This window comes from Mytilus trossulus, chromosome 9, assembly GCF_036588685.1.
Source record: "Mytilus trossulus isolate FHL-02 chromosome 9, PNRI_Mtr1.1.1.hap1, whole genome shotgun sequence".
Lineage (NCBI taxonomy): Eukaryota > Metazoa > Mollusca > Bivalvia > Mytilida > Mytilidae > Mytilus > Mytilus trossulus.
This window is the reverse complement of record NC_086381.1, coordinates 6,579,640-6,607,584: the sequence shown is the minus strand read 5'-3', so window position 1 is coordinate 6,607,584 and position 27,945 is coordinate 6,579,640. Positions and strand designations below refer to the sequence as shown.

Sequence of the window (27,945 nt, the reverse complement as noted above, 5' to 3'; positions counted from 1 at the left end):
GTCTTATGTCATACATGTATCTCTATGAAAATTAATGAGCCAAATTAATCTTAGTCAAGTAAACAAGTATTTATCTATTACATAGGATTTCTGGAAATTGACCACAGTGTAAATACAAACTACATGTTCATGATGTAGTTATCTTTCAAATAAAAACAAAATCACATCAGATTTTTGTAACAATAAAATACTGATAAGGTAAGGCATAGAAGATTGACTATACAATAACTATCATAAGTTCAGAATACTTTTCTCTGCTGAAGCTTTGATTGATGATAATAAATGTCCAAATTTAGCCAGGTCTTCTCCTGCTCGACGTAAAATCTCCATTGCTTGATCACCTAAAAGAATAAACATCAAATATTAATAGTTTTTTGGATCTAAATCTGAAAAGATCACATTTTGTTAAAATAAGTCTGGAAACTTCACAGATGCATTTTTGAAACCTATTATTGTTCCTTAACTGAAGATGATTACACATGTACTCTGACAACAAATGATAGAATAAGTCTTGACTACTAATGATTGAATAAGTCTGACAACTAATGATTGAATAAGTCTTGACAACAAATGAATGAATAAGTCTGACAACAAATGATTGAATAAGTCTGACAACAAATGAATGAATAAGTCTGACAACAAATGAATGAATAAGTCTGACAACAAATGATTAAATAAGTCTGACAACAAATGATTGAATAAGTCTGACAACAAATGATTGAATAAGTCTGACAACAAATGATTAAATAAGTCTGACAACAAATTAAGTCTGACAACAAATGATTAAATAAGTCTGACAACAAATGATTGAATAAGTCTGACAACAAATGATTAAATAAGTCTGACAACAAATGATTAAATAAGTCTGACAACAAATTAAGTCTGACAACAAATGATTAAATAAGTCTGACAACAAATGATTGAATAAGTCTGACAACAAATGATTAAATAAGTCTGACAACACATGATTAAATAAGTCTGACAACAAATGAATGAATAAGTCTGACAACAAATGATTAAATAAGTCTGACAACAAATGATTGAATAAGTCTGACAACAAATGATTAAATAAGTCTGACAACAAATTAAGTCTGACAACAAATGATTAAATAAGTCTGACAACAAATGATTGAATAAGTCTGACAACAAATGATTAAATAAGTCTGACAACAAATGAATGAATAAGTCTGACAACAAATTAAGTCTGACAACAAATGATTAAATAAGTCTGACAACAAATGAATGAATAAGCATGATAAGTCTGACAACAAATGATTGAATAAGTCTGACAACAAATGTTTGAATAAGAACATGAAGAATGCCAACTACAAAAATGAATCTGGTAATTCATTGCAAGACTGTTTACACTGATAGACAATGATAGATATGACAGCAAAAAAAATCATTTGACCATAATCATAAACAGGTTATAGCTAAACCGGTAATGCACATTTTGTTATCTATGAAATCGTCATTATTGTATTCCAAATGCTATATATATATATCATTTATAATGTGTTTACCTATTTATATCAGGGTATAAAAAAAATGTTTAAATTTTGAAAATCATTGGCATTATATCCTAAGACTAAAACAACATAGAGACTGTATTCACTATCTTACTCATACTTACTGGCTGATTTAAAAGGCACTTGGGTATAGATACCCTTTTCTGGTGATACAATTGTTTCTAGCTCATGCAAGGTAGATAACCCTGTTTTATCACAAATATCTTGTACTTCTCTTTCATTACTTTGATTTGACTCTGGATACATTTCATTGGCTAGCTGTAAAACTTTCCTTGCTCTATCTATAATCTCTTCTTCTGAATAAGGTCCATGGCCAAACTTTTCTGGATTTGTTATATCTAAGATATGGTGTACTAAATTTTCCTTGGGACTAGACATAGGGTGATCATTACAGTCTAATACACTATCACCCTCATAATAAAAAGAATTTGTTGGCAAAGAGCCAAACTGAGCTGTTAAATTTGTATGCTGTATATCTGAAAACACTGTAGATGGTCGCCCATAAAATACAACATCAGAGTTTGAAATACCAGTTGAGTTAACTGGAAAATGATTAGTCAAATTTGAGGCTGACCCACTAGCTGTGTCCTGACTGGTCATTTGTAAGCTAGTTGTTTGATAACCTGTATCCTGACTGGTGGAGTTTGGCTGAATTACATTATCATTGGTTAATTCCATATCACCGAAAGAGGTATCACGATTGACTAGTAAACTTGATGTTTTTATATCATCAACATCAGCAAATCTCAAGTTTTTATGAATAGGCACAGGTTCAAAGTCCATTGCTGTGTCGTCAAATTCTGGGAATATATTCCTCTGTCTATGGCGACCCAGAGTTGATACTTTCCGACATGATTCCGCCTTTTTTAATTTATCTTCATTAACCTCAGCAGGTAAAGGAGTTTTCATATCCTCATCAGAATCATCAGGTGAACATTCTAAAAATAAATAAACTATATCTTAATCATCCTAATATATAAACTATATAAATATAAATATATTTCTAAATGCATATTTATGAAAATGTTTAGTGTGTTTGCCTTTAGTGTAGGTGTTAATCCCAACTGTGTCAGGTTATGATTTGAAAATAAGTAATTTGTTACTTCCCCTTAAAAGACTTATGAAAAGTACATTAGAAGTCGCAAGCAAGACTGAGGCAGTCAAAATTGTCCCTTGTGATGTCCTTAATACTTTAAATTAAGAAATTATTGAACCATTTATCATTGTGCTTTTTCAAGAATGCACAAACAAATTTTCAGAGAGTAATTTCAGTAATGTAATATTAACTCTGAAATTGTACCTTAACAACAGTATGTCATGCCACAATAATAAAGACTATAATAGATATGGGCAGTCATGCATATAAGTGACACAAAATGACAACACCATGTGCAACTTTTTAAAAAAGCATAAAAGAGTGGATTTAACTTTACCATGAGTCTGTATAAATGATCCATCATGTGGCGGGGACAAAACAGGTGATGCAACAGCTATCGGTGACACACCCGGACTATGGAAGGACGGTTTTATAGCACTGTTAGATATGGACGGTGTCTTCAGTAACACTGCTGGTTTGATTGGTGATATCTCTGGACTTTCCAGTGGTCTAGCTAAATGTTCATCTTTAATAGGAGAATATTCATCTTCTACAAAACTGCCATTATGTGGATTAAATAATCCTGATGATCTAACTCGAGCTGTAAAATATAAAATAGATAGTTAGCTACTGTGGATTCATTATTATTGGTCAGATACAAATTTTTCATGGATTTTGTGGGTACAGACAATCCAAGAAATTAAATGTTTAACAAATAACAAATTTTCTATAGGCTTGTATGAAGAAATCAGCAAAACCATAAAACTAAATTTCCATGAACATTCAAGTTTTCCTTAAACCAGAAAAATTGGTACCCACTAAAATAAATGTCTCCAAAGTAAATTGGAATAACAGACAAGAAACCTGTTCGTGCAAGTTAAACAGTAACATTAAGACAAAGCATACTAAAGATTGTTGCACTTACAGAAAACATGTTCAAAGTAGTTTCTGAAGATTTAGAATAAAAATTATAATGCTATATAATTTTATTATTCCATAACTGTGTTATATTTCATGTTATACTGCAATCAGCTATTTTACTATACAGATAAAGCTATACGTATAAACGTTAGCTTTATACGTCAATGACCCCAACTAACCTATAAGCCCCGCCTCCTTATTGTATTTCATCAACAACATCACGTCACGACCATGACAACGTAAAGTAACAATGGTCAAACTTTTATGAATTTAAACTTTTATGTCTGCAAATTGGTTATTTATATATCATGATTATCAAATGTTATTAATTAAGTTCATTTTCCCTTTCTAATTCCTTAATATGTCAATGTTTTACCGCCTGGACTACGCTCATAGGGAAATACCCCAAAATGGTACCCCAAGAGGGAAATTCTAAACACTTTTTTTAACAATTTTTTAACATAGTTTTTTCATTTTTAAATATTTTTTTTCGATTTCAGTATAAAGACAATATACGTATAGTGTCTTGAAATATGAAATTTATTTGTATTCGGAACGAAACGGGAAAATGCTCGGTAGAACCTCGCATTTTCCCGTTTCTAAGCCTCATACAAATAAATTTCATATTTCAAGACACTATACGTATATTGTCTAATTGTGCCAAAGCTAATTAACTTAATTTATTTTCGTGATAGAAGTTATTACATTGTTTAATGTAAAGAGTTTGTGTAGTTCATTTTTATATTTCGTAATTCCCGCAATATTTTGGTAATGATTTTACTGGGAGTTCGTAGCACATTTTAGGTTGTCATTTGCGACTCAGATGTTATGCGGAGAAATTTTCATAGGAACTGCATAACAAATCATTTATATATGTTAAAGTTGTATGGAATTACCTTTTACACATTCATTTATAACAATAATCTTTCATAATTGTAGCCTTTTGCTACACAGCGTTCATATTTACATTGTAACCGTTAACCAGAAGTAGGGAATATCTATTTTTGTGTATTCACTTTGTAAACTAGGTCAACTATAGTCAGTTTTAAATTTGGATTGCCAAGTATCAGCTGTTTAGAAACGAACTTCAGAAACTTCACAGATGAGTTTTTCTACAGGTAATTGAATACGTACAGAATATTTAAATACTATTTATTGTAAATTGCAATACATTTTACATTTATTTTTGTTATAATAAACAGAATATATTTTACACCAGTTTTTTCATTCATTGCTTTGAAATTGGTAAACTTGATAAACTCAGACCTGTTTACCCACCATGATGTCTCTCAGCATAATTATCAGTAGTTTAGCAATGTTGTCAGTAATACTCTCGCTGAGTGCCGCAAAGCGGCACGAACCTTCTAGGAGGGTTTGGGGGCATGCCCTCCCAAAAATGTTTTGAAAAATTAGATGCAATTTCCTGCATTCTGACAGTATCTGCAGTCTTAAAGATGTTAGCTATTCTGTTTAAAAATAACAAGTTTTTTAAAAGACTGTTATAAATTGAAAGTATAGAAATAAAGAAACTAAAAAAAGCAGAAAAAAATGGAGGGTCCTTGTTCTTTTTTTCGAGATATAAGTCATTAAAAATTTGGCGGGAAATAATTCTCTCTAGATTTTTCTTTCACTATACATTGGCACCTTTTTTGTTTAAAAAACTATGAAAAAATAACAAGGATTTAATAAGATTTTGAAATATGGCTTTATAAATAATAAATTATAAAAATATGAAAAGAAAAGTAGGGGTAAGTGGGCAATTTTTTTTCAATGTTAATACATGGATAAAATCAGAGTATTCTGAAAATTTGGCAAAAAAACAAAAAGTAAACGAGCAAACATCCTTAATCAGATAGTTTTTGCAACAAAGATTATAACCTAAAATTTGCATGATTTGAAAAAAAGTTGAGCTCATGTTTGCAGGTCTGGAATATTTCATTTCAAAACACTACAGTACAGGACCTCCTTCTACCTCCCTCCCCCACAAAAACTAAGTCCAACCCTAAAAAAATTTCGGCAGCACCCCTCCTAGGATTTTAACATTTCATTACCCCCTCCCTAAATGCCCAGGCATATAAAGTTGGGTTTTGTAAGAAAGAAAATAAGAGACATGTGGGACAGATCCATTTATAAGAAATGGATCATTCACATCTCCTGCCTACATAGAGAAAAGAATAAAAACTGACCTCCTGCGATTTTAGAATCGGGAAACATCAGTGTAAATGCTTTGTTGATGACAGGGGGAGGTTACCGTTAAGTTCTGCTATCAACTCGCACATTTTTTGAACCTCTACAATAGTGGTGGCACGTTGATGGTTCATTTCAATAGTGTACGAGTCTTTGTTCTTCTTAGGCGCTTGGTTTTGTTCAAAACTTTCATTGATGTTTTTGAGTTTTTGATTTCTGAGGCTGATCCATGCCGACCATGAAGTAAACTTGATCGCTATCATTTTGCGCTTTAAAGAGCAGCGATTCCCATTCAGAAAAGCGCCTTTTAGATACCGATCGTCGTAAACAGAAGCAATTATGATTTTTTTCCGGGTTGTTAGAAAATCCGTACTTTTTCATGACAAATCCGTACTGAGTAATTTTATTAAAAAATCCGTGTAAAATACGGACAATCCGTACAAGTAAACACCTTTGTAAACTGTCAGCGCTACATTTCATAACAGGATGGGAATACTAAGAAAACTTCAATCTTCTGTTAACATTCTTATTAAATCTAACCATTGATTTATCCTGGGTTAGACAATTTTCGTTTAATCATTCTTGGTTACTTGTTATAGTATGTCAGTGATTGTTATCTGGTTTATGTTTAACTAAAAGTTGTATCCCATTATTAGTTGATTTATGAGACAATTAAAATTACTTTATGTTTGCAGTTAACAGATTAAGAAAAGATAAGGATTTATTCTACCTCTTTTACTTAATTTTTAGATAAAGAAATAGGGATAATTTTGTTTGTTTTGTTTGTTTTTAAGTCATGAAAGTTTTTTTTTTTAAACTGTTTTATAACAACTTGATTATCTGGCAGACTGGTACTTAACAACAACAACATTGTCAAATTATTATACAGAACTTACACAGATGACCGTGGACTATAGGTGAGAAGTCAAGGTTGTCCAGAAAATTTTCACCTGGTGTCCTTTTATACAGTGGTGTATGTAAATCTCTTACATTCTTAATAGGACTAGAAGAAAACTGATTCTGAAAACAAATACAAGTATTATTAGTAATAAAGGTTTGCCTGAAAACTGTAAAGATCATAAATTCCATAAAAGTCATTAAGATAAATTCCAATTTCACTGTTAAAATGCATGGTACCATGTGATTGTTACTTTATAAATACTAATAACTATGCTACAAAAGTCAAAATGGTAATTTTAACTTTCTATAAATTTTTAACCTTTCTACATGTTCTAAAACTTTTATCTGGACAATAATTACCAATTTGTGCTCAGGTATGATGGCCGAATTATAACAAACCTTGCAAAATCAAGTTTTTCTCTTATGTCTTAATTTTGATATTCAAATACGGCGATTAATTATTCTTTTTATTACATTGGCAAATGGCCTTTTTTATGAAATTAATGTAGAAAATGTAAGGAACTATATTTTTTCCTACGCATTGACAGTTTGTTTTGATCCGAGGTTATCGACGTCTTGACAACGCTTATTGTTGTATGACGTCAGAGAGTGAAATAACCATGTTTATTTCACATCTGAAATTATCAATTTTTTATTTAACTGGGAAATCAATGTAATTCATTGCAACCAATGTAATAATCTCTTATTTCTTTCTTATCTTATTCTAGAAGAAAAAATGCAGACTATACAAGCCAAAATTCATAGTAATGTTATAAGCATTGTCGTGTGAAAATATTAAGAAAAGAAATTTATGTTTTGACATATTACCTATCTAAGGTAGTCTAAATTTTCATCCTTTACATTATATCATAGAAGGTCTAAAATAACTTTAACCATGCAATGTTATAGAATTAATTAAATATAATAATATGCACTGATCTAAAGACAAACATTGAGAAGAAGAAGCATAAATTTTGAGAATTATCATCATGTGTGAAAAAGAATATGTTACCCTTGAAGGAGTTTTAAGTGGAGTAGCATGGTTCTCTGTTTTCTGTGGAGTTTTAGAAGACAGAATGGCTGGTGAAGCACAACCACCAGCTAATCTTGATTCATCTTTACCTAAAAACACTCTGAAATAAAAACAGATAATGTTAGCCACTTTGAAACTTAAATATGAAGTCTCATTTTGTTGTAAACCCAAAGGTACTTCTTTTGTAAGGGCTATTCCATTTAAACATAGCTCATACCCACGGACGGCAAAGAAAAAAATTTCTATCCCTGGCTGTTGTCTGAAATAAATTGCTTCTATCCAGGTGTGTGTATTAATAAAAAACGCATCTCTACATGGATATTGTTAGCTTGAATGAAAATGCTTCTCTGGGGGCTGTTTTATGAGTGGTGAGAGAATCATTTGTGTTTGTTTTTTTTGCGTTTGTTTGACAATTTCGGCCAAAAGGTTACAATGTACCAAATAAAATTACATGGGCGCAGCCATTTTATGAAGGGAACATGACATAGAGATAAAAATAGATGGCTCTCTGTGATTGGTTGTTATATCTTTTATAAATTTTTCTTCTGGATAGCATTATGAATGAAGTTTCATGCAAGCACAAATTTGTCCTAAAATGTATAGTATGAAATGCCGAAAATATTTTTTTTATGTTGCTCAAAATTAGGGAAAATTTTCTGCGAAATCGTCAGATATCGTGAAAAACCCCAAAATTCACCAAGAAAAGCCATGGGACCATATATATTTGAGTGCGGTAAAATCACAAATAGATATAGAGCTTCAATTAGACAACAACAGATTTTCCATAATTAGTTTAATGAAAACGCCTTATTAGGAGATAATTGCTAAAAATAGCATTGCCGGCAACGGGGCCACCATTTAGTTCTTTGGGTGCTATAAACAGTTTCGTATAAAAAACTAGGGGTTATTCCCTGACTAAAAATAACCATGGAGGGAAACCCCTGTTTATTAACTCAATTGGTACAAAAGTATCATGTTTTTTGTGTTTGATTGTAAAAAATAGTTAATTAGCTTTCAATTAAAACAGGTTGAATGATTGAAATATTTTTAAAAATTAAATTAACTTTACATGTTTTGAGGGGAGACAACTTTGTAAACATCCTGTTTTTTTGGCAGTGAAAATTGAAAACTTATTTGCAGCCACTGTAGCTCTTTTCGGAGCAGGAAACCGTACCCTGAAACAAGATTTTTTTGAAAGGCCAGGTCAAAACCTACAAATTTCATACAGTTTTGATTATGAAAAATGTGCATGGATCATGTCTTCATGTCTGAGCACATGACCTGGTTTCAAGTTTTTTCTGTCAAAATTAGAGCTTTTTTCCCCCATGTTCATTGGATGGAATGTTTTTAATATATTAAAAGTACACATTATTTTTATTTCATTATAAACTAGAGAACATTCTGATTCCAGTGATATCAAGTTTTATACAAGTATCTTTATTAATCAGTCCACCACTAAGGGTCACTTATGCATGGTCCCTAAAAATGTGACGTCATAGAAAAAAACTGTTGATTGCACCCTTTATATCCTATACAAAACATCTGACATCCGAATCAGTTTACCGCTTTGAACCACGTATATTCCAGGTTTAGTTCAAAGCGCATTTGCGACCGGGATCAAAGTAGAAGAGAAAAAGGCAACCGGATACGGGAAAGAAACGAAAAAACTCCGGATATCGTAAAAATTTACGATTTTTTTCAATAAATATTTTACAGTCGGGAGGCTCTCAATCGTCTCAGTCAGGCTACCTGAAACAAAACATTTTGTTTTTAAATTTTGGTCCTGCCAGGTACAGTGTACATAATATATTTGTCTATCTGTAGGTTTGGGATGATGTTTGGTTCATGTTCCTATAAATGAATCTGCCCCACATCTTCTCAATTTCTTTCTCTGACAATCCCAAACTTTTGGTCCTGAAATAGGGGAATTGGGTTTAAAAAGCTAATTTCCTGGGGGAAGTGCTGCCCAAATTTTTTTTAGGTTTGGACTTAGTTTTTTTTAAGGGGTATTTTTAAAGGGGGTAAACTAAAAGTTATTTCAGGGGGATTTTAAAAGGGGTAAACTAAAAGTTATCTCGGGAAGTGGGTTAATATAATCAATCTCTTTCTATTAAATTCCAAACTTGTGTCTGGTAACTGGAAATTGAGTTTTATATAACTTAAGCTTATTTCTAAGGGGAAGTGCTGCCCCTTTTTTAGGGTTTGATTTAGCTTTTATAGCTGTATTATATTTCAGTTGCTGCATCAAGGATGCAGGAGCTCTATACTTTTCACTTTGTCTATCTGTCCGTCAACTATTTTTGTCAAGCTAAAAGTCAAAAAATATATACAGTAGAAACATGAAATGTTATGTAATACACTGTTGGTAATAATATAAAAAAAAACAAACAAAAAAACTACCTACCATCCCTTCAAAATTTCAAGGGGGTGATTGGAAACACAACATTATTTTTTGTAGGCCTAACTTTCCTGCAACATTCCAAGATTTTTTATTTAACACAAATATACGTAGCAATCTCTCTGATTTTCAAGGTCAAAGTTCAATTTACACATTCACAGCTGCTTCAGTTTTATATGATTGTGAACTGTGCAAGTAGAAATTTTAAGATGCATAACTTTAAGATCTCTTTAATATTGAAAGACTGCCTTAATACTGATTAAAAGTTCAAGTTATGAATATTTATTATCAAACCTCAGTGTGCTTGCCAGGGGTGGACCAGGATCTCTTTTAACAAATGTGTGCTCCCACCCCTCCACTATTTTTTTCTTTTTTAGCCCATTTTCCCTTTTTTTAGGCCTAGCCTTCCATTGCCCCCAACATCAAATCATTGATCTATCTCTGATTGCAACCAGGGGTATGTGATTTTAACAAACAACTCAATTGAATCCAATCATGATGTGCAAACAGTTGCATAAATTCATTGAACAAGTGATAACAAAAATATACAGGTATACATGGAGTATTTGAACAGAATACTTTGTATTGCCTTACAAAAAAAATGACAAAATAATTTTACAAAATGCAGTTTAAGATATCAGCAATATTCTGTCGTTAGAATTGAAAATAATTTATGTTTTGCTTCTTCCCATAAATTGGATCTTGAAACTTTTTCCTTTCCTCTGAAAAAAATAATAGTGAACTTGTACCCTTGACTTTCACACGATTCGGACAGTGTATTATGCCATTCCACATCCCAGTATATATAACAAAACAACATGATATAACCAACAAAACATCATGATATAACCAACAAAACAACATGATATACCCAGCAAAAGGTTTCTGACAGTGATTGTTGTAAAAAAACCTTTCTCATCTCAAAATTAAATTAATTTTGATACCCTCCAATTTTGCCTTTACAAAAATAAATTAAGAATTTTAAATTTGCTTCTGTTGGTGGTAGTAAATTATAAAGAAAAAAATTGCCTCTGTAGGAGGTGTCTGCATGTAAAAAAAAAACCACTTCTATTGGTGGTGGTGGAACAGAAAAAAACACTTCTCTACCATTGCCGAACTTGAAAAATATCACTTCTATGGGGGATACCTTGAAATTTCAGGTGCCTTCCTTGGGGTTGAGCTATGTTTAAATGGAATAGCCCTAAACTGATAACATAATTTGTAACATCATTCATTTTAGATGAGATATTTAAGGATTAACCAGACTTGGGATTGAATCTAGAATCCCCTTCAATCAATGTTTTCAATGTGTTTTAACTTGATGCTTATGGATGAATATTTTACATTGTTCCTTTTCTAGAACATATTTACAAATATTAACTTAAATTCTTTTTACAAAAAAATGCTTCAATCTAAAATTATTAAATGATAAATGTAGACAAAGACATGAATGAGAATCAAAAAGATTTTCTAAAGTAATTTGTCTAACTTACTTGACAGGACTAATAGCAACTCCAGAGTTATCTCCCTGGAAGAAAAGTTTTCTTCTTAGTGAAGATGTGCTCAACATTTCTGGATTGTCATCTTGCCCAGGCTGATTCTGTAAAAACTGACCTAGAAAATTAAAATTATTTTCAATTTATATTTTCTATGTGTTTCTTTCTTGCTATCAATTTTTTTTTCTTCTTTAATTTAATTTTGTAAAAAAATAGTCTTTTACATTGCCTTTAATTTGACTTTTCAATGTATTCTATATACATCATATATTATAAAGTATCAAAGACATAGCCTGGAAATTTTACTGCAATTAAACAAGCCTATTTTTTTAAATGTGACAAATGAGAGATTTATGTTGGATATTTTGTTCATTTTTGACGATAGATCTTCGACATTAACAGTACTATGGAATGATACTAAGCCACAGCTAAATTTGCATCCGAATTAAATTTGGTTTATAGCTTAATTTAGATTTAGGAACTTTTGGTTTCCTTGGTGTTTGGTTGCAATTGGTAGCTTATTTACATTTCTCAATATCCCCTTTGACTAGTTATATTTACATTTTTTCAAATACTCTTTTTCACTTATTTTTTTTATTCTTGAAGTCTGAAACTGAAGTCCTTTTTTCATGTCTTTGTGATACAATTGAAAGATTGCAAAAAAAACAAACACGGTTTTTCATCTTATATCGAGAATGTCAGTTTTCTTTTCTCTCCATTTATTACTTCTAGATTGAGTTGTGTTTCTATATATATATATACATCTTAATTCTGATAAACCTTTGTCAATACGATGGTAAACAGAAGTTTCAAGAAGTTTTTTTGACACACCCTGAATATTCGTGGTCTCAATTTCAACCTCTAAATTTTCTAAATCAAAAATACTTACCTAAAACTTTGTTAATGTCAAAATCCACAGGCAATGACAGCATTGTTTGACAAGATACTGCAAAAAACATCAAAATTACTTTGTTTTATGCATAAGAATCAATATTTTGAAGGTAAAACATATACAGTTTGGTGCAGGCCTCTCTAATTGACCTAGATTGTCATGCCTACTCTTCTACATTTTATGAATATTTTGCTGAGCACTGTTAAAAAAAACATTCATTTTTCATTAAAGTATTGTTCCAGAATACATGCCTACATGTATGTAAATTATTATAAAAAAATGTGTCTTACCATATTAATGTATTCTATTTCTAACAGAAAGCAGGAAACAAGTATATATTTTGTTTGGTAATACTTAATACTGTGACATTTAAAATTTTTGAAAAACCAGAAGCACAATAAACTTTATGCAGTTTTATAAAATCTATACAAAATATTCAGATTATAAAAATGCCTTATGATTTTAATTTATCCTGAAAGTTTAACAATAAATTGGAAGCACATAAAGGTGTTATGTATAGAAAAAAAAAACTTTACATAAATTCAAGATATATATTTAAGAAAACAATTTCCTCTTTTCCTGATAACAGATTTCAATATAATTAGTCCCCTACCTAAAGTTTAAGTTTATTCTCTGTCTGTCTGTCCATCCTTCAGTCTGGCAAATAAGTTGTCCAGAATTTTTTTCTTCATGCTTATTTAGTTTACTCTTTTATCATGACAAGTTACAGATCAAGTTTGAATTTAGTCCTGATCTGAGGAGTTATGGTCCTTGGACTTAAACATTCTCAAATAAACAGTTTTCAGTATTTTTTTTGTCATGCTTGATAATATTGAATTGATGTTTTGTATATTGTTTTATTGTGACAAGTTACAGATCAAGTTCTACTTTTGTTTTGGTCTGATAAATTTGAAAAATTATGGGCCTTGGACTTTCAAAATTCACACTATTAATCCGTTTTTTGAACTTTTTTCTTCATGGTTTGAAAAAGGTTGATTTGGAAATTGTTATATATATAATTTTTTCATGACAAGTTACAGATCAAGTTAGAATTTTGTTTTGGTTCGATGATTTTGTGCAGAAATATGTCCTTGGACTTTAAAAATTCACTTAAATAATACGATTTCAACACTTTTTTCCGTCAAGCTTAGAGATATTGTCTGACATTTGTTAAATAGTTAATACCATGACAAGTTATAGATCAAGCTAGAATATGTTCCAATACAATGAAGTTTTAATCGGTAGAATGCTTGTTTTTTTGTATTTTTAATGAATTGTTAAAAAATACTAACAAATACAGATTTTTAAGCTGTGTCCACTGATATCAGAATCATTTAACAAAGTGCATATAAATCTACAAAAAAATTTTTTTTCAAGAAACATGTGTCCAGTGCACACATTAATTGATATCATACACTTGCTTAGAAATACCTTCTTTTTTGTTGTCTACATGAACTGTTCCTGGTAACTGCTTCTTTATTGAACCTTGCAATTCTTCAGGCAAACATCCTAGCCTCTGACCTGAAAAGTAGATATTCATATATATAATTCAGCAAAATGGCTGTCAATTGGATCACAGTTACCAAATGTGAATTTTTTTTTTTTTACTCTGAGAAAGGGGCAGTTAAATCTTTTATCTTATAAACAAGTGGCTGTGCGTTTTTTGTTCTGATTTAGTTCTATTGGAGTTTTTAGTCTTCAAAATATCTATTATAGAAAATAGTGAGCTAAAAATGTACGTTCTGAATTTAAATTCAATTCAGAATTAAAAACTGATAATAATCATGAATGTACAAAGGATCTTTTCCATCTTATGCAGAATGGGTGTCTGTTGGGTATTGACTTCATGTATGTCTATAAATCAAGAAGAATACCTGAACTAGGAGCTGCTTTTAGTCCTGTTGCAGGAGAAGGGACAACAAGATTATTGCTGAAAAAGGTATCTATGGCTCTTTGTGCTTTCTCTTCTGTTTCTCTGTCATGTCTGAAACAATAAGTAATATAGATTAAACAGTAAACACGCTCAAACTAATCTGTATACCTACATACTTTACACATGAACATTCATCAGATTAATAGGTCTAGTAGTACATTGTACTCAGAATATTTTTTAGGATATTAGCAACCTTAGTTGCTAAACTTTATGTTGTCTGATTTCTGTGGAGTTGTTTAATTAGCAGTTATACCACATTTTCTTATATTCTTATAGAAATATTATTTAGTCTAGCCTAGCATAATCTTTCACCTTTGCAAAGACATGTATAACTGGAGTTCTAATCTTCCAAGTATATGAGTGATATATGATATGCTGCTGTTATAACAATAGTACACAGACCAATCTCTTGTTGGATTATGCTTATACTATTTTATTGTAAAAGTTTCTAGCTAATATCCACACCAATACTTGTCATGTGTACATGTACAAACAATAACATATTTGCACCTATGACAGAAAAGAACAAATATGGTCTTTCCTCATGTTCCTTATACATCGCTTTAATTTTTTTTAAAAGCATATTTTGTAAGGTTTATGTACATGCATGCTTTTTATAATGCACAGAAGAAATAATCTTGATTGTTCTAATCTACTTTTAGCCTATAACAATTTGTATTCCATTCTTTCTGTGGATACATTATTATTTGTTGAATACCAATTTTCATGGATTTTGTGAGTACAGGGAAATTTCAAACCATGAATTTAAATGTTCAACGACTTGCAAATTTGCTCTATGATTTTATGCAGTCTCTTAGAAAACCATAAAATCAAACATCCACGAAATTGCAAGTTTTCCTCAATTTTCCTCAAATTGGTGCTGACAAAAACAAGTGTAACTGTGAGCTGAGCTACTGCTCACTGATGATACCTCTGCTGCGAGTGGATAATGTTAATAGTGTAAAAATATGTAAGTGTTTGGTAAACAGGAAGATGTTGAGTGATAAATCTAAAAACGCATCACACCCTAAAGCTGACAAATATAAACTCTAAAATCAAATTTTAGAAATCCCTGTATTGTAGTCCCTGGGACAAATGTCACATAAATTTCTACTTGGCTTTCATGTGTAAAATGATACATGTTTTTGGTAAACAGGAAGTTGCAAAGTGATGAATTTGAAAACGCATCACAGTAAAGCTGACATATATCAACCCTGAAACCAAATTTCAGAAATTCTTGTATTGTAGTTCCTGAGAAAAATGTGGCGAAAATTTTCAACTTGGCTCTCATGTGCAAATTGATACTAGTGTTCAGTAAACAGGAAGCTAATGAATGATGAATCTGAAAATGCTTCACATGGTAAAGTCGACTTATATAAACCCTGAAACCATATTTCAGAAATCCTGAGAAGAATGAGACAAAATTATTCATTGGACGGACAGACGCACTGACAGATAGATGGATGGACAGACAGAGGTAAAACAGTATACCCCCCTTTTTTAAAGAGGGGTATAATAAATAATTCCTCAGTATATGTGTAAATGTGAATTAAAGTCAAATTAAACGAGTAACTGGTGAAAAATATTATTATTCCAATTCTTGAACCAATGCATACAAACATCATAAATTTAGTCCTCTGTGCAAGATTTTATCATTTTTTTTCACATAAAATTCATATAATCATCATTTTTTTTTCAATCGGTCAGTTATGAAAATATTGCAGGTAATTAATGTTAGTGTTTTGAAGCTGAAGTTTAACGATTGCCACCTGTTTGTCAACAATCAACTAAAAGCATGTATATTAAGCAAGGGTTTAACATGTATAATCATATAATATAATTTATTTTAAGGACATCCATGCATATTGCGATCATCGGATTTTTACGATATGGATCACAATGAGTTCCCTTTGAATACAGAAAATATGTCGGGACAATTAAAATAAAGTAAACTTCTTCTAATTATGAACAAATTAAAGAATTTTCTTCAGAAAATAAGAATATGTACGTAAGTTTTATAAAGAAAACTATTCATTGAGTTATTAAAAAACATATGCAGTATTTTTTTTTATATGAGGTTTCTTATGACTTTAATATATTCACATGATATTAGCATCAAGATGGAAAACTTATAGCAAATGTAAAATAGCATTGTGTTATTCAATACAAAATAATAAAGGAAAATTCGCATGTTCACAGATATTAAAGGTTGTGACATCATATGATTTAGCCAATAGAAAAACACATATTTTAAAACACAACACTACCAAACAAATTCTATTACCCATGATGTGGATCTTGTTGATGTGGCATTTCATCAATATCTGCAGGATGAAGGACAGCTAAATGTTCTATAGACCATCTGAAGGCTTTCTGTAAAAATAATAATAAAAAATTATGTCAAAAAATAAATAATATAAATGATGTCAAAAATAAATGATATCAATTATGTCAAAACTAACATTACTAATGATATCAATTATGTCAAAAATTAATGATATCAATTATGTCAAAACTAAATGATATCAATTATGTCAAAACTAAATGATATCAATTGTGTCAAAACTAAATGATATCAATGATGTCAATAATAAATGATAACAAGTCATTTCCGCACGGAAAAAATCCCTAATAAGATCATTCAAATTAGTAACGGTTCCAGTAATAAGCATCGGAGAATCAAGAAACCTTGGTGGAGTACAGAATTAACAGACCTTTGGAACGAGGTGTGCAAATCGGAAACTATGTATCTAAAAAACAAAAGTTGTCATTCTAAAAAACAGTTGCGCCATTTATATTGTCAAAACAGGAAATTATTTGACAAAAATGTACAACAGGCAAAGCGTCGTTATTGGTATAAAATGCAGGATGATTTGACCAGTTCATGTGATAATCCGAAAGAATTTTGGCGAAAAATTGGAAAGATAGGCATAGGGGCAGAAAGGCAACGTAACATACCAATGGAAATAAATTTAGAAGATGGTTCGGTATCAACAGATCCAATTTCAGTTTTGAATAAATGGAAAAATGATTTTTCTTCAATGTTAAATGTAGAAAATTGTATACAGCCTTCTGAAAATATCGACTCTAAAGATCAAGAGAAATGTGATTATTTATTGGATTGTGAAATTACAAGTGAGGAAATATTTAAAGTAATAAAAAAGGCTAAAAATGGGAAGGCGCCCGGTCTTGATGAGATACCAGTAGAAGTGTTGAAAAACCAAACTGCTTTATCATTTTTAGTTCGTTTGTTTAATGTGTGTTACAATACGGGTAAGGTCCCTGTTCTATGGGCCAAAGGTGTAATTGTACCAGTACCGAAATGTTCTTCGTCTGACCCCAGAGATCCTCTTTCATATCGTGGAATAACTTTGGCTCCAGCTACTTACAAGTTGTACTGTGGTGTTCTTGACTGTCGGTTGCGGGAAAAGTTTGATGCATCGGACAGTATCCATGATGAACAGAATGGTTTCCGAAAAGATCGTAACACCATTGATCACCTTTTATCTATAACTAGTATAATAGAGTCCAGAAAACTACGTAAACAGTCTACATATGCTGCTTTTATTGACTTTAAAAAGGCATACGATACTATAAATAGAGCATTGTTATTTAATAAATTAGAGTTACTTGGTGTTAGTTCTAAAATGATAAAGGCATTAAGATCTTTGTATAATAATGTTCAATCTTGTATTAAGTTGAATGGTATTTTATCTGACTGGTTCCCTGTTAATACTGGTTTGAAACAAGGGTGTATAATTTCACCATTATTGTTTAATTTTTTCATTAATGATTTAATTGATGAAGTCAAAAAGTTAAATGTTGGTATTAGCATAGGTGAAGAAAAAGTGTGTATAATGTTATATGCAGACGATGTAGTTTTCTTAACAGAAAGTGAAAGTGAATTACAAATCATTTTGAATACTTTAGAATGTTGGTGTGATAGAAACATGATAAAGGTTAATCTAGAAAAATCAAAAGTTATGCATTTTAGAACACCTTCTGTGCCAAGTACTAATTTTCCTTTTGTTTTTAATGGAAAATGTGTTGATAAAGTATCAAATTATACATATTTAGGTTTATTATTAACCGAACATTTGAGTTATGAGGAAATGGCAAAAACAGTTGCCAAATCTGCCAGTAGGGCGTTAGGGTTACTAATAGCAAAATGTAAAGCTCATGGTGGTTTTCAATATGATGTATTTACAAAATTGTTCAATTCAATTGTATGGTCAGTGATTGACTATGGTGCCTCTATTTGGGGTACTAAAGAATTTTCATGTATAAACGCTGTAAAACATAAGGCTATGAGATTTTTTATGGGAGTGGGTAGATATACCCCTAACTTAGCACTTTATGGAGATATGGGATGGAAACCATGTATTGTTAAACAATGGTCTTCCATATTTAGGACATGGTCACGATTAAGTAAGATGTCTAATAGTAGACTTAATAAGAAAATTTTTCTTTGGAGTAATAATATCAGTTATAATAAAGTAAAAAATTGGAACTGTAGAGTGAATACAAAGTTTAAAGAACTTGATCTTAATCAGTATTGTAATATTGAATGTATTTTGAGCAAGTCTGTTATTAAAGATATTGAAAACAATCTATTTATTATGTACCAGAATAATTGGCATTTAAATTTACTAGCTAATGAAAGCAGTAAATTGCGTACTTACAGGTTATTTAAATCAAATTATTGTACAGAAAAATATTTAAGTATTACTATGCCCGGTAAATATAGAAGTGCATATGCTAAATTTAGAGCAGGTGTTGCTCCGATTAAAATTGAAACTGGCAGATATGAAGGTATAGATGTAAATGAAAGGTTCTGTTTCAATTGTAAGAAAAACAATTTGAATATAATTGAAGATGAAAAACATGTTTTATTAGAATGCCCAGAATATGCAGATCTGCGAACGATATTTTTTAACAGTGTATGTAATATAGAAAGTTGTTTTAGTAATTTAAGTAATGAAGAAAAGTTTTTATTTATGTTTTATGATGATAGAGTTTGTTATTTTACAGCCAAAATCTGCCATGAAGTACTTTTTAAGAGAAAGTGTATTTTATACTCGTAATAAGTTATTATAATGTTGACGTTTGTTTTCTTTTGTATAAGTGTTTTTAATAACATGGTGTTTTATGCTAAGATATATTGATATATGTAATAGATGTAATATAAATGTATTTTAATCTGTGTTTTTACAGTCTCTCATAACTCTTTTTAGAGTGGCTCTTTTATAAATTGTTAATATTATATTGTGTTGTATATCAAATGTTTTAAAGAGGTGAGACTCTAATAAATTATTTGTTTGTTTGTTTGTTTGTAAACAGAAACAAACTTACTACCAATAGTTTCTAGCTTTGTTAAACCATGAATGAAGTTTAATGTAAACAGTAGTAAATGTATATTTGTTTCTTGTTATTTGCACTGGTTTTTTTACAATAAATTTTTTAGGTGTCATCATAATATTCTTATATATTATTGCCTTAATTCATGTCATATAACCAGACTTAGTAAAGAATTTCTTGTAGTTACATTCAGATGGAGATTTTAGGTCCTGCATCATTAAGTCATTGTGCTTCTGAAGGTTATCGAAATGATAGTTTTAAACATATACTCAAATTAAAATATGTCGGATATCTTTTTTAATAGTACACGTAGTTCTTAATAGTTTAGTTTAAACATATTTGTTTATAGTGGATTGGGAAACAAGTTTTACAACTTATATTAATCCCTTTTCACTTTGCGGGTGCGAGTGCTGCCTTGTAGCGGCATTAGCCTACTCTTTTTCGAAATCTACAAGGGTGTCTTTAACGTGCAAGAGATATGGCTCTCTTAACACGGGCCAGCCATTTATCGTCCCCGTCCGACGGACTATCATCGTTTCCTCAAGACCATACTCGCAAATGGTGTCAAGGGAGAGCCTAAAATTGAGTTCCTGAAATTTTCATCCCTAACGGGAATCGAACCAGGAACCTTTGTGTTAGTAAACGAGTGACTGGTGAAAAATATTGTTATTCCAATTCTTGAACCAATGCATACACGTAGTTCTTGTTTTCATTTTCTCTATATATCTCTTGCAAAATTGTGCTCTTCAAATCTATTTATCAGATTTATTTCAGAATTATAAAAAAAATATCTTCATTTGTTTCTTCTTGCACTAAAATGACTGAAAGCTATTTTGAAAATTGATAAAATACAATGTACATGTATTGAGAAACTTAGGGATTAAAGACAACACACTCAATGATAGCATTTGCTATGTAAAACTAGTAGAAATCTCTAATATTTGCTTTTGGTCATGTCAATGTTCACCCCAAAATTTTAGTGCCTTCAGATTGAAAGTATACAGCTTTTCCTAAAATACTGAACAATATTGTACACATTTCACAGTTTAATGTAACCTTAACTCCATCAAATGCTGAAATACCCTTCCATTAGATTTAATGAATAGTATCAATTTTGAATATTTCAGTGTGTCAATTAAAGACAAATATATAGATTGATTGATTGCTGGTTGCTTAACGTCCAGTGGCAAATCAAAAATATAGCCTCAAATAATTGAAGCAATACCTTTTCATCAGAAGCAGGAGTTGATCCTGGCAGAGAGAATACACCAGGACTCATAAAGACATTGCCTTCTAAATGTTCCACCTCATATTCAAATGGATTTTTTGGCCCAAGTCTATTAGGTGTGACAAAATGATGTTGTTTGGCTGTTTCTAGTGTCTCCTTGACAATAGGACTACTACCAATATTTCTTCCTGGTGTTCTATACATTGGAGTGAACCCTGTGGGAGTGGCAGACAGAGGGTTGTAGTTTTTGTGATATGGACTCAGCACACTTTTGAGGTATAATTCATTTCTAGTACTACTGCCAGGTAATTTATGAGCTGGACTTGGGCTGAAAAATATAATTTCATTACATTGGCGATTTTTATGAAGTTGCAAAGTAATTTAACAATAGCAGTGCACAATTAAAATTCTTTTCTTTTAACATGTTATGTTTTGAAAGTTTCAATAATCAATGATTTAATCAAAATGATTTCAACTTATCACAATTAACTCAATGGATAAGATTGAATCTGTCATTTAGCATTTTCTGATATATATGTTTTTATAATGATGATAGAATTCAGCGTAGTATTTTCTCTTAAATGTCATGAAGATTCTTATTATTTAATTAATCGTCATGACTTGAATGTAAACTTTCAATTCAATTTTTAAAATACAAAAGTGTTAATGAATCATAATGTTACATGTCAAATTGTTTTTCATTCATGATTGTCATCATTTATGACTTGTTTTTTTCTATATTTGACATGTTCATGATGTTTGATATTCTTTTAAAAATATTACACTGTTCTTTTGTAGAATTTTTACTGTTTAAAAAACAAAATGAGCTAACTTAGTTCATAGTCTTCAGTATGAAAAATTTAATGCAAAAAATATTTATATTGATCACTGTTGATGTTCTTTACTCAATGTCAAGTTGAAAATATTTCATGCATATTAAGAGTACTGCATGTACATGTATACAAACCTGGACATCATCAAAGGATGACCTAATTTTTTAGTAGAACTTCCAGGAGTCCTTGACCTTGCACATGCAATGGGACTGCACATCATCTCTATATTATTAAGACCTTTACTTGGGGTCTGTAAAGGCTTAACCGGTGATGAAACATCAGAATCCATTTTCTTTTTATTTTAATCTATTAAAAAAATAAAAAAATAAATTTTTATGACACAAAGAAATGAGTTAACATTTGCACAAATATAGATAGAAACTCAATTGAGGGATTAATCTTAACTTAAATATTAATTCATATAATTCATATCTGAAGTCCGACAAGGTTGTAAGAGAAAATGCTATGTAATCTTGGTACAGACTGCAAACGTTAATGTTATCTTGATATGTACATGCCATACAGAGACAGAAAATAATAGCTTACATAAAATGATGGGCTTGCATTGAAATTATGCTGTCATGTTTATTTTTTTGTAATTTAGCCTAGGTTTAAATTATTCCATCATGGCCATTTTCGAAATTTATTAAACACCATACTAGAAAACTAAAATGAAATTGCCTGATATTTGAGGAACATGCTGCTTGGGTTCTTTTATAACATTTTCCATTATGTCATATAAATTGCATACAAACTATAAAAATAAAAATGTTGTTGTTTAAAACAATCAGGTCTAAAACTATGGAAAATATTTTTTAATTGACTGAAGGTTCTGTATCAAAATCTTGTTCAAAGTTCATTGTTATGGTGAAATCTAACATGGGGGAGTGTGTAGTGTAACTACAAGTATCGGGACAAAATGGCTTGATCAAAACATAAGAAGTGACAAGCTTAAAAGACTAATTGTGCTTTCTTTTATCTATTCTTCAAAGATATTAAAGTATACAAACTGTTTATTGATTTACTTTTTTATACAAATAATTTTCTGACGCAAAGTCCTATGACACAGTACCACAGTAAACAAAACAAAGGCAAACAGGTAATGATAAAAAGTAACAAGAAATCAAAGAGCAGAATGCTCTGAGGGATACGATTGCCATAGTTTTCATTGACACATGTATAGCAGTTCTGCCAAATTTTCATTAAACGAATGCATGAGATTTGGCCAAAAATGAAAAGATTAAAGAGGAAAAAAATAGATCCAAGAATACTGCCGCAAAAAAGCATGAACATGCGGGAGTCTCAAGCATTTTTGGCCGGTAACCCTGGTACAGCTGGATAGTATTATTCTCTAAACTAATTCAACTGCACATGCAAAATGTAACAATCTGAATAGTCACTCAACTTAAAGAATAGTCAATCCCCGTTACAAGTGTATGAGCCATGTACTTATTGTGTTTTATCGAATTATAGTTATCCTGTACCATTGTAAACTCGTACCACTAAAAAAATATTGTACCAATGCAAACTCGCACCATTGCTAACTCGTACCAACTTATTTAAATGCATTCAAATGCTGCTAAATGATGAATATACATGATATACGTTACTTTCACCCAATACCTCTTAAGTCTGTAAAATGTATATAATTTGAAAGTACAATGACCAATTTGTAGCTAATGTTCCTTGTATATTGGATAGACAATACTGTGGCAGATGTAGATAATTAAAGTATTTACAGTTTCACCCGAAGAAAATTTTTCATGAATAATTAAATCTTAGCAGTTAGTCAAAATGATTGTCTATAAATAACAATGAAATGTAACTGATTCCTGTTAAGGGGGTTCGCATTTCCCCCGCAAAAAAAGCACATGGCTTTCAACAATTGTAAACATAGCATTCAATTTGTGATCATGGATTACAGCTTTAATTTATAACTTAAATTGGATATATATATATTCAACATGTTCCATTTTAATAAGGTACAGTTAAAGCAATGTTTTAACTTTCCTCTGGATTAAGTTCTACAGTGGCGGATCCAGAACTTTTCCTAAGGGGAGCCCGCTGACTGACCTAAGAGGGGGCCCGCTCCAGTCATGCTTCAATTATTCCCTTTATAATCAACCAAATCTTTTCCACGAAAAAGGGGGGGGGGGCCCTGGATCCGCCTATGTTCTAGTTTGAAAGATCAGTTGAAACATTAATGCTTTAAAACATTCTTGATTTTTGTCTAAGTTTTCATTTAACTCCTGTGTAAAATTCAAGTAATTCAACTTTATTTCTATTAAGTTTACAAACAGAAACCCATAAAAATGAATGATACGACTTCCCAGTACTACAAGTTAACTTTTTTTGGTTCCAATCCCGTGGTACGAGTTAACTTGCTTCCGTATCTCATCACCGTAATTCTAGGAGGAACCCTAAACTGGACCCCTGTTGTGTTCACTTATCGCTACACTGACCTTCGGTGAGATGCTATATATATATATATATATATAGAACGGCTGACCAGTTTAGGAGGAACCCCATTTCTTACTCTTTAATTATTGAAGTTTCTTTGGGTCAGAGGGCATGACTCCTTTCCGTACACACTCCTTTGTTTACATTGAGATCGTTCTTAATTTAATACGACGTTTATCGGCATTAACGAGTTAATTCTTCTTGACGAATACTTCCAAAAGAGAGACAACTCGAAACGATAATATGGAAGATTCCATTTCTGCTGAAGGTGTGTTATAGGTAATTTCTACGATGAAACATTTATTTTAATTTAAATTATGCAACAACAATAGCCCTCCATATGCAGACAGACATAGAAAGAATCCCATGAGTTTCAAATTAATCAATGAAGCGGGGAATCACTCAATATGATACCCCTTGAAATCAGGAAAACTATACGCATGTGGGGTCTCACTAATTAGCGACAAAATGCGTCTAGAAGCGACAAGAAGAAAAAAAATTAGTGACAAAAAGCAACAAGAAGCTATTAGCGACAAGAATACATTTTGTGATCACATACATCAAAATAATTTTTAAGGATTATATTGAAAGATGAAGAAATAAAAAAAAATAGAGGAAGAGATTGTGTACTTTTTATTATCATATTGATAGATGAAGAAATTAAACATGTGTAAGAGCAAAGGAAATGTAAACGCTATAAAATGAAAATAAAAACAAAGATTTGTCACCTTCCTTTTGAAGGATTTAATAAAACAAAAACATGAAATATAATTTGCTTCCTAACTGTACAATTAATTTTTCCTGATAGGACCAACATTAGCTGTGGCCTCACTCTAAGGTAATACACAATTAAGAGCATCAAATGAGATTAACTAGGTGTGTGTCCTTTGTTTTATTGCTACAATAACATCCATTAACACCTTCATCAATTACACGCACCAGAATATACAATTATTGTACCGAATAGTGAACACCTGTTGAAAACTCAAGATTGTCATCAGTTTCCTTTAATCTTCAATCTATATGCATAAAAATGATAAACATCGTTAAATGAGACAATACACTAAATAAAATGATGAAAAATATTCACATTTTAATTATGTGTTCCTCTTGTTTGATTTCAGTTCTTAATTTGTATTTCACAATTTGTGTATGTATTTTCTGGACAATTATGCACAAATAGTGCATTTTGCAAGTTAATAATATATTGTACAAAAATAGTTTTAAAAACAAATAAAAAGAAAAAATATATTATTGTTCTACATGTTCTAAAACACAAGTAAAAGTAATACCATAAAACGACAGGGTAAAGGTAATACTTCCTGTGATACCTTATAAAATATCATGTAAATAAATGTAGCAACTGAATTAGATTTACAAGTTTCATTTTTTTCCCTATCAAAATTAACTTTCCTGTCGCTGAAATCGATTTCTTTTGCATATTTTTTTCAATATTTATTTCGAATAAGTAATTTAAATAAAAAAATGTTTTCTTGTCGCTCAATAGTTTCTTGTTGCTAATATTATTCTTCTTGTCGCTTCTTGACGCTTTTTGTCTCTACAATTCTTTTTGTCTCTAATTATCGATCGGCTTTCAGAGAACTCTCGCAAGTTATCAAAATTTGGGAATTCCCTCTGACGTGTTTCTAAATTTATAAAAACACTAAATATAAATACTGTTTAATTCTGATTTTCCGTATTGTTAAAAACACGCATATAAGTCAAGGAAAATATCACACATGAAGATTATGAGTAAAACATTACAGGAAAGTTGTTTATGTTCAATTGTTTTGCTTGTTTTTACCTTTTAAAGCAAGACAATCATAAGAATCTGAGATGTTTCTGAATGTTTAGAATAAAACGAATGACGTGAGGGAGTGTATCATAGGGTCAACGGTAAAAGTCTACAGATTGCTTGACAGCAATCGTATCCCAAAAAATAAGCGACACAACATGACACTAAATACTGTAAAATTCATTTCGTCACGCGTCACCCTGGTGCTATCCAAAAATCCTGGGGAGAACACGGCTGATACATGCAAGTTGAGTACACTCTTAAGTATGTGAAGTACTTCTTGAGCTCAGTTCATAAGGCATTTGTAAAGTGGCTGCCTTGTAACACAAAGGTTTTGGGTAATTGTATCTGTACATCAAAGGTACATGTACCAATACTGGCTTTAACTCGACGGGATAGAGAGTGTCTATTGGTAAATTGGAGAGCAGTTTTGAAGCTCTCAACTGACTTGGCGCACACTACATGTATGTTTTCTTCATGTTGGTTCAAGTGAACATGGTGAATCAAGTCTTGATAAATAATGGGTTCTTAAAATGCTCAGTTTTACAGTTTGAAGTTGATTGCCTTTGAGTTGTTTTTTACTGAATTATTAACTATATTTGTGCTGTCAAATTAAAGTCCACAAAGCGTGTCGGCTTCATTATCCTTTTGGTTTAGCTTTTTACCAAAAATTCATCAGATTTAACCCTCAACCACTTTGTACATATACACCAGTCTTTGGGCTTGATTATCAGTTGGGACAAAGATGATATTGTAAACAATTTTTATGTAGAATCATCTACATAATGTCCATGAAGACATATATATGTATAAAACTTTACATTGCAATATTAAGATAGACCAAACAGTTCTTTGTGCTTCTTCTTCCGAATATGAGAGTAGACTCCTAGGTAGGAGTGTAAAACTTCCCGGAACTTGTGTGCTATGTTCAAAGTAACATATGGACTTAATTTAAAAATAATATGACAAAGAAAAATTGGTATCAATAACATGTTTACATTATGTACAGTGGCTTTGTAGTTATATAAGTTGCTGTGGATCCTTCAAATGTTAGAGTGGATATGCCACATTTGAAGGATTCCAGGGTGTCAGACATACCTATTGCTTCAGGAAGTGAGTTCCAGTCTGAAATAGTGCGAGGATAAAATAAAAATTTATAGAAATCTTTATTTGTTGATATTTGCCTGAATTTATGTTTCCCCCTAGTACATCTATCAGACATTGTTAAATTGTCCTGAGATCTTCAACTAACCCCCAATTTATTGTATACAGCATAGTTATTCTAGCCTTTTTCTTTCTTATTTCTAAATTTCCCCATTCCAATGATTTGATTAAATTTGAAACTGCTCCAGGTGATCTGTCTTTATAATCATTAAAGACAAACCTGGCTGCCTTACGCTGTACCTGCTCAACCTGAGTGATGTGTTGTTTTTTGTACAACAGGCAGGCAGGCAGGGGAAGTGTATTCGACGACTAGACATACAAGTGATGTGTAAGAAAGGTTTTTAACCTTACGTGTGCAGTTTTTTGAGTTCCTACGTTTACTCTGCCTACCACAGTTCTACATCGTTTTGACTTATATGTATTGTATGGACAGTCCAAATAAATTTATTGATGTTGATATTTTGTTTTTTCAAAACATTTGACAATGTTTGTGTTATCGATCGATATATATATCTTATATTTATAAAAAAAAATGAAATGTTGTTTACTGATATTTTGATCATTTGTATGTACCTTCTCTTTGCATGTTTCGTAGTGTATATAAACAAGACATGTTCAGGCTTGCAGAGTGTGTACAAATGAAGTTTCAAATACCCGCCTCTGCAACACCAATAAAAACATTTTTCCGGTTTTGAGAATCACCATACAAATAAATAAAATAC

At 31.1% G+C, this 27,945-nt stretch overlaps 1 protein-coding gene across 1 annotated transcript; it reads right to left on the bottom strand.

Annotated features, from left to right (window-relative positions):
* LOC134685038 (protein aurora borealis-like) lies at positions 1-27,921 on the bottom strand. The gene is made up of 13 exons (XM_063544404.1): positions 27,797-27,921; positions 21,939-22,110; positions 20,969-21,299; positions 16,670-16,758; positions 14,327-14,436; positions 13,884-13,973; positions 12,450-12,506; positions 11,558-11,678; positions 7,646-7,766; positions 6,630-6,753; positions 2,963-3,226; positions 1,634-2,467; positions 1-341 (listed from the first exon to the last, which is right to left on the bottom strand). The coding sequence occupies exons 2-13, from the start codon at positions 22,091-22,093 to the stop codon at positions 232-234; spliced, it is 2,406 nt and encodes an 801-aa protein (XP_063400474.1). The 5' UTR covers positions 22,094-22,110; positions 27,797-27,921; the 3' UTR covers positions 1-231.
* Positions 27,922-27,945: the final 24 nt, after the last annotated feature.